The sequence below is a fragment of the Suricata suricatta genome, chromosome 11 (genome assembly GCF_006229205.1).
Source record: "Suricata suricatta isolate VVHF042 chromosome 11, meerkat_22Aug2017_6uvM2_HiC, whole genome shotgun sequence".
Taxonomy (NCBI): domain Eukaryota; kingdom Metazoa; phylum Chordata; class Mammalia; order Carnivora; family Herpestidae; genus Suricata; species Suricata suricatta.
In genome coordinates, this window is record NC_043710.1 from 58,214,416 (window position 1) to 58,224,850 (window position 10,435).

Sequence of the window (10,435 nt, forward strand, 5' to 3'; positions counted from 1 at the left end):
ACATCTGGGGTGGGGGAGCATGAGGGGAGAGGGGCATGACTGACAGTGTCTCCACTTGGATGCCAGGTGCTGGGCATACTCAGTTCCTACCCTCAGGGTGCCCATAGCTCACGGAGAGAACATTCATCCAACATACATTGACCCAGAGAAGCACTTAATCACAGTGCTGATGGCCTCTGCGGACAGGGAAGGCCCCTGAGAGCCTGGATCTCCTAGCCCGCCCTCTTCCCCCATGCCCGCCCTCCCACGCCTGACCATGCGCCCCCTTGCTGCTGGCAGCCCGCACGTTTGAAAACCTGGATGCCTGTGAGGTCCTCTTCTCCCCGTCCCTGGCTACAGCCGCGTGCCTGCTTGAGGTCAGTGTCTGGCCTTCTGTCCCCAGGGCTGCTTCTGTTTCTCTCAGAGGGACAGTTTAGACTCAGGTTCAGAGGGCTGGGGATGTGGGAACCTGGAAGCTGGGGCCATCAGCTTCAGAGAGTTCTGGACGTTCAATATCGAGGACTGACTGTTTGTAGGTAGGATCTGTGCTGGGCACGGTCTCAGAGGGGGAGTGGGGCCCAGCGCCCAGGAGCCTCGCTGCCCTGGCCCCACCAGCCCTGGGGATGGGGCAGGGCACCGGGGACCCGGGGTGAGTCAGTCTGTTGGTGTTTTAGCAAAGGCTTACGCGGCACTGCCCTGGGTGTAAAACTGGGAGACATAAAGCCAGGGTCTGAGCCCGTTCTGAAAAGGCCAGGTAACGTGCAAAGGGTCGCGAGGGGGGCTGCCAGGAGAGAGCAGTCCTTGCAGGTGGTGTCTGGGTGGGATTTGATGGTCGGGGCGGATCTGGCTGTGGGGAAGGCCTTCTTAGTGGGGGGAATGATTTGTGCAAGGCCTGGCTGGACAGGGGCAGGGGAGTTCTCTGGTGTGGGGGCAGGGGGACGGGCTGCGGGCATCTGGGTGAGCGCCTGGATGTTGCCCCACCAGGTGAATCCCCCAGACCTGATGAACTGCCTGACCAGCCGCACGCTCATCACCCGCGGGGAGACGGTGTCCACCCCACTCAGCAGGGAGCAGGCGCTGGACGTGCGCGATGCCTTCGTCAAGGTGGGCCGCTGCTGGAGTGGTACCAGCTCGCACCGCCCCTTGGGGTGTTCGCTTCTTGATATGGGCAGGAGTGGAGCAGCCCAAGGAGCCAGAAGGACATCTGGGCCTCGACCCCCACCTACTCTTGTGTCTGGGTTCTGCCCACTGGCTCTCTGGGGGGCCCTAGCCCTAGTCTGCCTTCTCCTGCGCTCTGTTCATCCCACAAGGGGGCTGACTACTGTGCTCTTCAGGAGTCCTCCCAGCTCTGGTCTCCTCCGGTCCTCCACCACTCTGCTCGCCAGCCCTGTGGGCCTCACAATGGGTCAGGTTCTTTGGGTAGTTTGTCTGCTGTGCCATTCCCAGCCCAGAGGATACCCTCTCTGGTCTCTCCAAAGAAGAGACTGAAGATGGACTGGGTTGGGTGGAGGGGGCCCCAGTCCTTCCCGTTCCATAGTCCCAACTGCCAGCCACTGGGCCCCTGCCTCATACCAGGTTCTGTGCTGTTAGGGAGACAGAGATGGATGGAGAGATGGGAGCCCCAAGGAGGGCTTCTTCCCAAACTTTGAGGTTGGGGAAGGCATGCCAGAGCTTTGAGAAGGAGTGGGAATTGTTCTAACAGGAAAAGCTTGAATAAAGGCTAGGGGGTTTCAAATAGCAGCGAAGGGGCTGAGCGAGGCCATGACGGCCCGGGAGTCTGGCGGTCTCCTCGGGAGGGCATGCTGGGCACAGCGGCTGACCCAGCCCCCTCTCAGGGCATCTACGGGCGGCTCTTTGTGTGGATAGTGGACAAGATCAATGCAGCAATTTACAAGCCCCCCTCCCAGGAAGTGAAGAGCGCTCGCCGGTCCATCGGCCTCCTGGACATCTTTGGGTTCGAGAACTTTGCTGTGAACAGGTACCTCGAGGGCCTCTGCTCTGTGGGGATTTTCTTCCACAGCACAGACATACCAGGTGTTCCATCTCTGCCTTTAAACCTCAGGAGGCCGCTTACTGAGTCTCATCAGTCACCTTCCCACCTCCCCTGACAGCTTGGGATCCCTCTTAGGGCCTCCCCACCCAGTGCTTTGGCTCTTCCCCTCCCAAGTGCTCGCCAGGGGTTTGGTGCCCACTTGGTAGCCCTCTCTTCTGACTCAGTGTCCCCTTCTCCACCTCCGAGTTGGGGGGGGGACTTGACAATGCCGCCCACCTCAGAGGCTGGAGAGCCCGTGACGGACGCACAGCATGGCCAAGAGCATTCCGTACACAGGGCCCAGGCCAGCCCCTCACCTATGCCCCGTGCACCCTGCAGCTTCGAGCAGCTCTGCATCAACTTCGCCAACGAGCACCTGCAGCAGTTCTTCGTGCGGCACGTGTTCAAGCTGGAGCAGGAGGAGTACGATCTGGAGAGCATCGACTGGCTGCACATCGAGTTCACCGACAACCAGGATGCACTGGACATGATCGCCAACAAGCCCATGAACATCATCTCCCTCATTGACGAGGAGAGCAAGTTCCCCAAGGTGGGCCTGCCCCAGTTGGAGCCTGGACAAAACATCTATCCCCTCCCACTCTGAGCCTCCACTTTCCTCATCTGTGAAAGGGGACAGATGACACATGCCTCTCAGGGTCCCTCTGAAGCCGATGCAGGTCTATTTGTCTGACGTCTGGGGATCACCTACGGTCCACAGGGTCCTGGACCAAACAAGCATATGGCTGGCACAGAATAGGTGCTGCACACGTGGAATGCGTCTCAGAGTGGGGCTGGGGGCTGCTCCCATGATTTTCATTGTGGGCAATAGATCTTCTAAACTGGACTGTAGTTCCAATCCACTCACTTAACACATGGAGGCACAGAGAGTTCCTACGTGGGGTATCAATAAAGGGAGGACCCTCCTGAGAAAGAAGAGGAGGTACAAAGTCCGGGGGCAGCAAAGGCAGAAGGACCAGGGAGAGGGTGGGGCGGAGGTGAGCGGGCTGAACACGGCCCTCGGTTCCCACAGGGCACGGACACCACCATGCTGCATAAGTTGAACTCCCAGCACAAGCTGAACTCGAACTACATCCCCCCCAAGAACAACCATGAGACTCAGTTTGGGATCAACCACTTTGCAGGAGTCGTCTACTATGAGACCCAAGGTATCAGCGGGCGGTCTGGGGCTGGGGTCTCTCCTCCCGTGCCCTGTCTGACCTTCCCCTTCTCCCGCCCAGGACGGGGGTAGGCCAGAATACAGAGAGGGACACTGGGCCCAGTGCTCTTTCTTTCTTGTAGAGATTTTCGTCAGTTGTGGCAAAGTATATGACATTTACCATTCTGACAGTTCTTAAGGCTACAATTCAGTGGCATTAAGTACGTTCACGATAATTGTGCCATCATCACCGCTATTCGTTTCCAGAGCCTGTTTGTCACCCCACATAAGTACTGATTAAACACTAATTCCCCCTTCTCCCCCAGCCCCGGTAACCTCTGTTCTGTTTCTCTCTCAATGTGTCTGACTATGCATCTGACTTTGACCTCCTGTAAGTGAAATTGTACAATATTTGTCTTTTTGTGTCTGGCTTATTTCACTCAGCATAATGTCCTCAAGTTTCGTCCATGTTGTTGCACGTGTCAGAATTTCCTTCCTTTTTATGGCTGAATAGTATTTCATTATATGTGTGTATACATATGTGTATATTTGCATACATATGTGTATATGTATACACACACACACAACTCCTTCATCTCTTGATGCACATTTGTTTTGTTGCCACCTTTTGGCCATCACGACTAGTGCTGCCACAAACACGGGTGTACAAGTAGCTCTTTGAGTCCCTGCTTTCAATTCTTTCAGGTGGGCTTAGTGCTCCTTTGTACAGATGGGAAAGCTGAGGCTCAGAAGAGAAAGCTAACAGTCTTCCCTGACATTGTGCATTGGGTGCAAACGTGAGCCTAGAACCAGCCCTGTCACCCACCCAACTCTCAGCAACACGACTAAGTGTGAGCTTTGAATGGGATACATCCTCCCTGCTGCTGGGACACACAGTTGGGCTCATTAAAAAAGTTTTTTAATATAGTTTATTTATTTTCGAGACAGACACAGAGTATGAGTGAGGGAGGGGCAGAGAGAAAGGGAGACACAGAATCTGAAGCAGGCTCTAGGCTCTGAGCTGTCAGCACAGAGCCCAACGCGGGCTCGAACCCATGAACCATGAGATCATGACCTGAGCTGAAGCCGGATGCTTAACCCACTGAGCCACCCAGGCGCCCCATTCGGGCTCATTTTAAATCTAGAGGTTAAGAAGAGAGTCAGAACACGGCAGGTTCACCCCACTTGGAGTTCCTGCACACTGTCCTGGCAGCTCTGCCCCTGCCGCCCTGGTCTAGAGGGCTGGCCTTGGATGGGCATCAGCTGTGGTGTGTGTCTCAAAGGGTCCCATGTGTGGTCTCAAGCCGGTGAAATTCAAAACAAACGAGCAAAGAGCTATTGGTTTCATACTTTCTTGTTTTTTTATTTAAAATTAAAAAATAAAAAGAGACCAAGCACAAGCTGGGGAGGGTCAGAGACAGAGGGAGACACAGAATCTGAAGCAGACTCCAGGCTCTGCACTGTCAGCACAGAGCCCAATGTGGGGCTCGAACTCATGAACTGTGAGATCATTGACCTGAGTTGATGTTGGATATGTAACCAACAGAGCCACACAGGTGCCCTGAGGATTGTTTTTCAGTTCAGTTCAACCAGCATTCACTGAGACCTCTTCTGCGTCAGGCTTCATGCTTTTGGTGAGAATACAGATGTGAATATTGAGTGGAGTCAGCACAAAGTCATGAAAGTATAGAATGTTAGACCTGGAGGGAACATGAGCGTTATCTACTTTACGGATTTGAAAACTGAGGCACAGAGAGGGAAAAGACTTGCTTAAAGTCACTAACCAGTTTTGAGCCGCTTTAAACAATTCTGCCCGCATCTCCTGGTTCACAAAACACTGTTTTAATTCAACATTTCATTTATTTTATTTAAAAATTTTTTTATGTCTTTTATTTTTTATTTTTGAAAGAGACAGAGTGAGCAGGGGAGGGGCAGAGAGAGAGGGAGACACAGAACCAGAAGCAGGCTCCAGGCTCTGAGCTGTCAGCACAGAGCCTGACGTGGGGCTCGAACCCACGGACTGTGAGATCATGACCTGAGCCGAAGTCAAACTTCACTGACCAAGCCACCCAGGCGCCCCACAGCATTTCATTTATGAAACAGGTGGTGTTAGGTGATCTGAAGCAAAGCAAGAGTTGATGGGTGCCATTGCTCCCTCTGACAAATGAGGAGGCTGAGGTCCAGAAGGGGACCATCCTAGAGTCCCAGAGGGAGTCTTAGACTTTCAATTAGAGCCTGCAGTTCCATCCCAACTCCAAAACCCACCCTTCCGCTGCTGAGCGCCTCCTGTGACACCCCCCTCCCCAGACACGAGGCGGGCCACCCTGCACTGAGTCTCTGTGCTGCCTACCAGCCAGGGCAGCCTGAGTCCTACAGGGAAAGGGTGCTGCCTCTCCGCAGTGTTCTTCCTCGTCAGGCGGGCATCCCCAGCCCTTGGGCACTCAGTCTTCTACCTTGCCCTAGCAAGGCCCCCCCATTAACCAGTTCCTAACTCCTCAGCCCTGGGACTAGCAGCCCTGTTGGGGGTCTGTGGTGCAGAGGAGCCTCCCTGGGCTGGTGCCGGGACTCCGGTTCAAGTCTTAACTCTGCTCCTGGATTGCTGTGTGGAGTTAGATGACTTGCTCAGCTTCTCTGAGCATTGGTTTCCTCCCTTGTGGGATGGGGAAGAGAATCCCTGCCCACCCCACAAATACAGGGGGCTTGTGAGCATCAGTGCTGTGAGGACACTTGGTGAAACAGAGTGCACGGTGCAAATTCAAGGTATTTTAAATTCCTGTATTATTAGCTGGAACTGGATCCACATGTGTTCTCATCCAGGTGACACACTTACGTAACAGGGGCTCCCCATACCTTCATCAAAAGACTAAGGCTGGTGTTGCAGGCCCTGGTGGCTCCTGGGGAAGGCAGCCCTGCCCTACCTGCGGGCTGAGGCCTCCCGCCCTTCTCTTTGGACAGGTCTGGAAGAGAGGGCTGTGTGGTGAGGGAGAAGCAGGTCCAGTTCTGGCTCCCCCCACTTTCTCTGTGATGTTGGGCTGGGGCCCCTGCCCGCTCCAGGCTTTGGGTCGCCCACCGGAAAATGGATGTGGTTGAACTAAGTGACGTTTGCGGGTCTTCGTGGATTTGGGGAGGGGCTGAGTCTTGTCAGGCAGAGGCTGCCAGAGGGCCCGAGTTGTGACTCCTTCTCGCCTCTGCCCAGGCTTCCTGGAGAAGAACCGGGACACCCTGCATGGAGACATCATCCAGCTGGTCCACTCCTCCAGAAACAAGTTCATCAAGCAGATCTTCCAGGCCGATGTCGCCATGGTAACGTCGGGGTGGGGCCTCTGTTGGGCAGGAAGGGCCCTGGGAAGCTAGGCCAGTGCCTCAGCCGCCCTTGTGCCAGCTTCCCCTGCGCACCCGTGGCCGCAGAGAGGGGACAGGGCTTTGCCGTGGTTCCAGGAGAAACATGGGAGCCTCCACTGTCTTCCTGTCTGGTCCTCCTGCTGTACCAACTCGGGGGAGGGCCCAAGGCCAGGGGAAGGGTGACAGGTCACAGAGCAGAGCCTGATCAGGACACAGTTTACAGTGGAGGTACCCCATACTGCACACCCAGCAGCTCACAGGGAGCCTGGGAGGAGGGAGCACATCTAGCCTCCAGGACACGGATGGATGCGTGTATTCAGCAAAGACCTAGGGCCGGTACGCCCCAGCCCGGGGCCCCTTGCAGAAGTGCAGAATTTCCCATTCTCGGCATTTCCTTTGTCCCTAGAGTGCTGTTTCCTGCAGGATTGTATGCTTTTTTATTTCACATTTTCTTCCTGTCCTATGGCTTCCTGAAGGGCACACACGGACTCATGGGGAGGACAGGGCCTCTGCCCCCTCGGTGCCCATCCAGGCGCCTGCACTGCCGCGGCCCCATGGGCCCAGACCTCTGCCTCGAGGGCCCTCCTTTCCTCTTGGTGGGTTTTGCTCTATGTGCTGACCCACCACGTTCTTGCTCCCTGCCCCCTCTCGCCCTGCTTTGTGGTTCCTGTTACAGTTTCTCTGTGGTTATTCATCGGGCACTCTCCGCCAGTCGGCAGCTTCTGTGAAGGTAAAAGACCCCTGTCCGGGGCCAGTGATGGCGGGAAAGGCCTCAGCGGTCCCTGGGGCTGGTCTGTGTCCTCCGCCCCTGTGGTACTGAGGCTTGGGGAAAGGGCCGGCTTCTTCTTCTTCCTCCTCCTCCTCCTCCTCCTGTGTTTTTTGTTTGTGGAGTGGTTTGTGGAGTGGTTTTGCTCTTCTGTTGTTTGAGTTGTGTGAACTGTGGACATCTCAGTTTCTTAAAGGAGAAAACAGACTCCTAGAAAAAGTGACAAGGCTTGCCCAGCATACCCCGTGAACCAGAGGCAGAGTCAGGACCTGAATCCAGGTTTCGCCCGGGCTGTGCTCCTGTGTCCACGACCTGGTCAGATCTCTCAGTAACCCTGCAGGGCAGGAGAGGCAGTGATATTTTCTGTGTTATGCAGATGGGGGACTGATGGGGGCTGAGGCTCAGAGATGGGGGGTGACTTACCCCAGTCACAGTACTCTGGGGAGCTGGGACTAGAAATCATCACTCCGGGACCTCCTTGGGCCCTGGAACAGCATCCTTGGGGTGTCCTGAACACAGCTTCTGGTTGTGGCTCCTAAGGTGCTTTAGGCCCCAAGGGTGTTGAGTACCCATTAGCAGCAGCACGGCTTCTTCATCCCTTTGCCTCTCTTTTCCCTCTTCTCAACCCTCGATTTTCTCTCTGCCTAGCACCCACGTCCCTCCACACTTGGTCTTAATGCTGAGTCTCTCTTCCTTCCTGCATGTCTGACATTCTCCGGCTGCCCGGTGCCTCACAGAGTTCCAAAACAGTTCATAACCACCACAGCAGTGGAGAGGGGTGTTTGGCACGTCAGGGGGTGTGACTGGACAGTGGCCTCTGTCCTCTGTCTGGGGGTTGGCCCTGAGACCCTACCCTCCTGGCCAACACTGTGGCCCAGCCGCTGACAGGGTGAGTGTGGGGCCCCCGCCAGAGTAGGGACCCTGGGCACCAGAAGTTCCACACCTGGCCATCTTCACCCCGAAGCCTACATGTCACAAGGTGGCAGCATTGATGGGACAGGTGTGGCACCGGGCTCTTCCCACTCTTTCCTCCTCTCTGCTGGTCCCCAGCCCACGCCTGCCAGGCCCAGCCTTTCCTCCTGGTCGTAGGCAGTCCGGCAAGACCACTGAGCCTCATCTCCTCCTACCCCCACTCCTCTCTTTCCAAAACACCTGGAGGCATCGGGGCAGTTCTCCACAAACTTTCCTATTCTGAGGCTTCCTCCCTTGGGCCTGGGGACTAGAACCCACTTGTTGAGGGAACCCTTTGGGGAGGTCCAAGCGAAAGACCCTCGGGTCTCCAGCAATGGCTCACTCTTGAGGGAGTTTAGGAGTTAGAACACAGCAGTGACAAATTTGATCTTGATTATATATTCTTTTCTGGGCCAGGCTGGGAGCTACCCACGTACCCTCCCTGCCTCATTCACTTCCACTGAGGTCCTGGCAGGCAGCTGCTATGGTCCCCACGTTACAGGTAGAGAAGCTGGGGCCCAGAGAGGCCAAGGTGTTTGCTTAAGGTCACACAGTTTATGACCCCCAGGAATTTGAGCCAGGTCTGTCTCAGGGAGGTGTGGGAACTAGTCCAAAGTCACACACAAGCAAGGGCTACTGGGAAGCTTTTGAAACCCCTGCCCTTTGTCACCGCACAATGCTGTCTCTATGAGTGTGGCCCCTCAGAAAGAAAACACATTTTGTCATTGCCGGAGACGTGATAGCTCTGTAAGAGGAGCACGGAAGTCAGTTTGCTGAGACGTGAAGTAACGAGTCACACTTTATCGATGACTGTGCTTTTCTCCGGGTGGAGGCCCCCACCACCTCCTTCCAGTGATCCAAACGCACGACCTATGCCCACCTCCAGCCCCCAAATTTCTATCCTTTGACTCCTGTGTCTGCCTCCCCAAGTGGCCCTGGGCAGCCCCACCCCTGCCATCACTGCTGTAGGGACCGGCTGAGCCAGGAGGACCATGATTCTTCCAGGCATGTCCCCTGATTCATGTCTAGCTCCAGTCACAGGTCCTGGGGCCCTGAGGCCACAGGACATTTATTCACTCTTTACGCAGGTGGCTCCTCCTGCCTGCGTCTCCGCAGCCCTGCTCACATCATGCTCAGGCGTCTGCCCCTCAGATCCCGTCTATGGAGTCCTTTAACACCAAGCTGTGGACTCTCCACTCCCACCTTTCTCCCATCTCCAAAGGTCTGCAGACTATCTCGGAAAACCATGATTATCGTAAGGCACTACCATCCCCCTCAGTGTGGTATAACTGACTCAGAAACCCCAGCCACCAGGAAGTGAGAGTGGACTCTCTACTCAGCTCCCACTTACATGCTCCTGCCTCCGGACACAGGCGTGACCAAGTGCCTGTTCTATGCCAGACAACGTCCTGCATCCTGGGGGCAGAGTAGCGGACAAAACAGAAATAAAACCTCTGTCCTCCTGGAGCTTATATTCTGGCAGGAAGGGGAAAGAGCTAATAAGCAGATAAATAAGTATAATATGTAGTTGTCAGATGGGGAGATGCAAAATGGAGAACAATGCAGGAAGGAGAAATGTCAGTATTGGGGATTTGTGGTTTTGAATAGGGGGGTCAGTTGCAGGGAGAAGGAACAGCAGGTGCAAAGCCCTGCACCTGCCCGGTGCATCGTAGGAGAGCAAGGAGGCGGGGTTGGCTAGAAGGGAGGGGCAGGGTGGTAGAGAGACCAGAGGTAACTGGGACCAAGTCCTGTGGGACACTGTGGGGGCCTCAGGAGGAACTCGGGAGCCATTGAAGGACTTTGAGTGTCCTGGGCGGAGAGGAGTGGGTTTGTGTTTGAACCGCCTCCCCCGGCTGCTGTGTGGATACGGATACTGGAGTTGGAGGGGGTGAGGAGTGTGGGGGACAGAAGCAGGGAGACCTGTTTGGAGTTCGTTGCGATGACCTGAGACAAGCATGCTGGCAGCCCAGACCTCTGATGACAGCGGAAGCGGAAAGAAGGGGTCAGATTCTGGATCTGTTTTGGAGGTAGAACCAATAAGATTTTTGATGCAGTTGATAAGAGAGAAGAGGAGGAGTTGGGGACAGCACTTAGACTTTTGGCCTGAGCAGTTGGAAAGTGGATGTTTCTGGGAGCCCATGTCCACTAGGAGCCAGTGGAGCAAAGCGTTGCTGATTGTTACTTGTGGCAGCCCGCCCCCCCCCCCCCC

At 55.4% G+C, this 10,435-nt stretch overlaps 1 protein-coding gene across 1 annotated transcript in view; it reads left to right on the forward strand.

The window, feature by feature from the left end:
• MYO7A (myosin VIIA) overlaps positions 1 to 10,435 on the forward strand; it is a 74,451-nt gene that overhangs the window by 19,912 nt on the left and 44,104 nt on the right. Inside the window, exons 9-14 of the mRNA XM_029914998.1 lie at positions 280 to 356; positions 964 to 1,083; positions 1,815 to 1,957; positions 2,351 to 2,561; positions 3,042 to 3,177; positions 6,364 to 6,470. Coding sequence (XP_029770858.1) covers positions 280 to 356; positions 964 to 1,083; positions 1,815 to 1,957; positions 2,351 to 2,561; positions 3,042 to 3,177; positions 6,364 to 6,470 — 794 coding nt within the window. The remainder of the gene's footprint in view (positions 1 to 279; positions 357 to 963; positions 1,084 to 1,814; positions 1,958 to 2,350; positions 2,562 to 3,041; positions 3,178 to 6,363; positions 6,471 to 10,435) is intronic.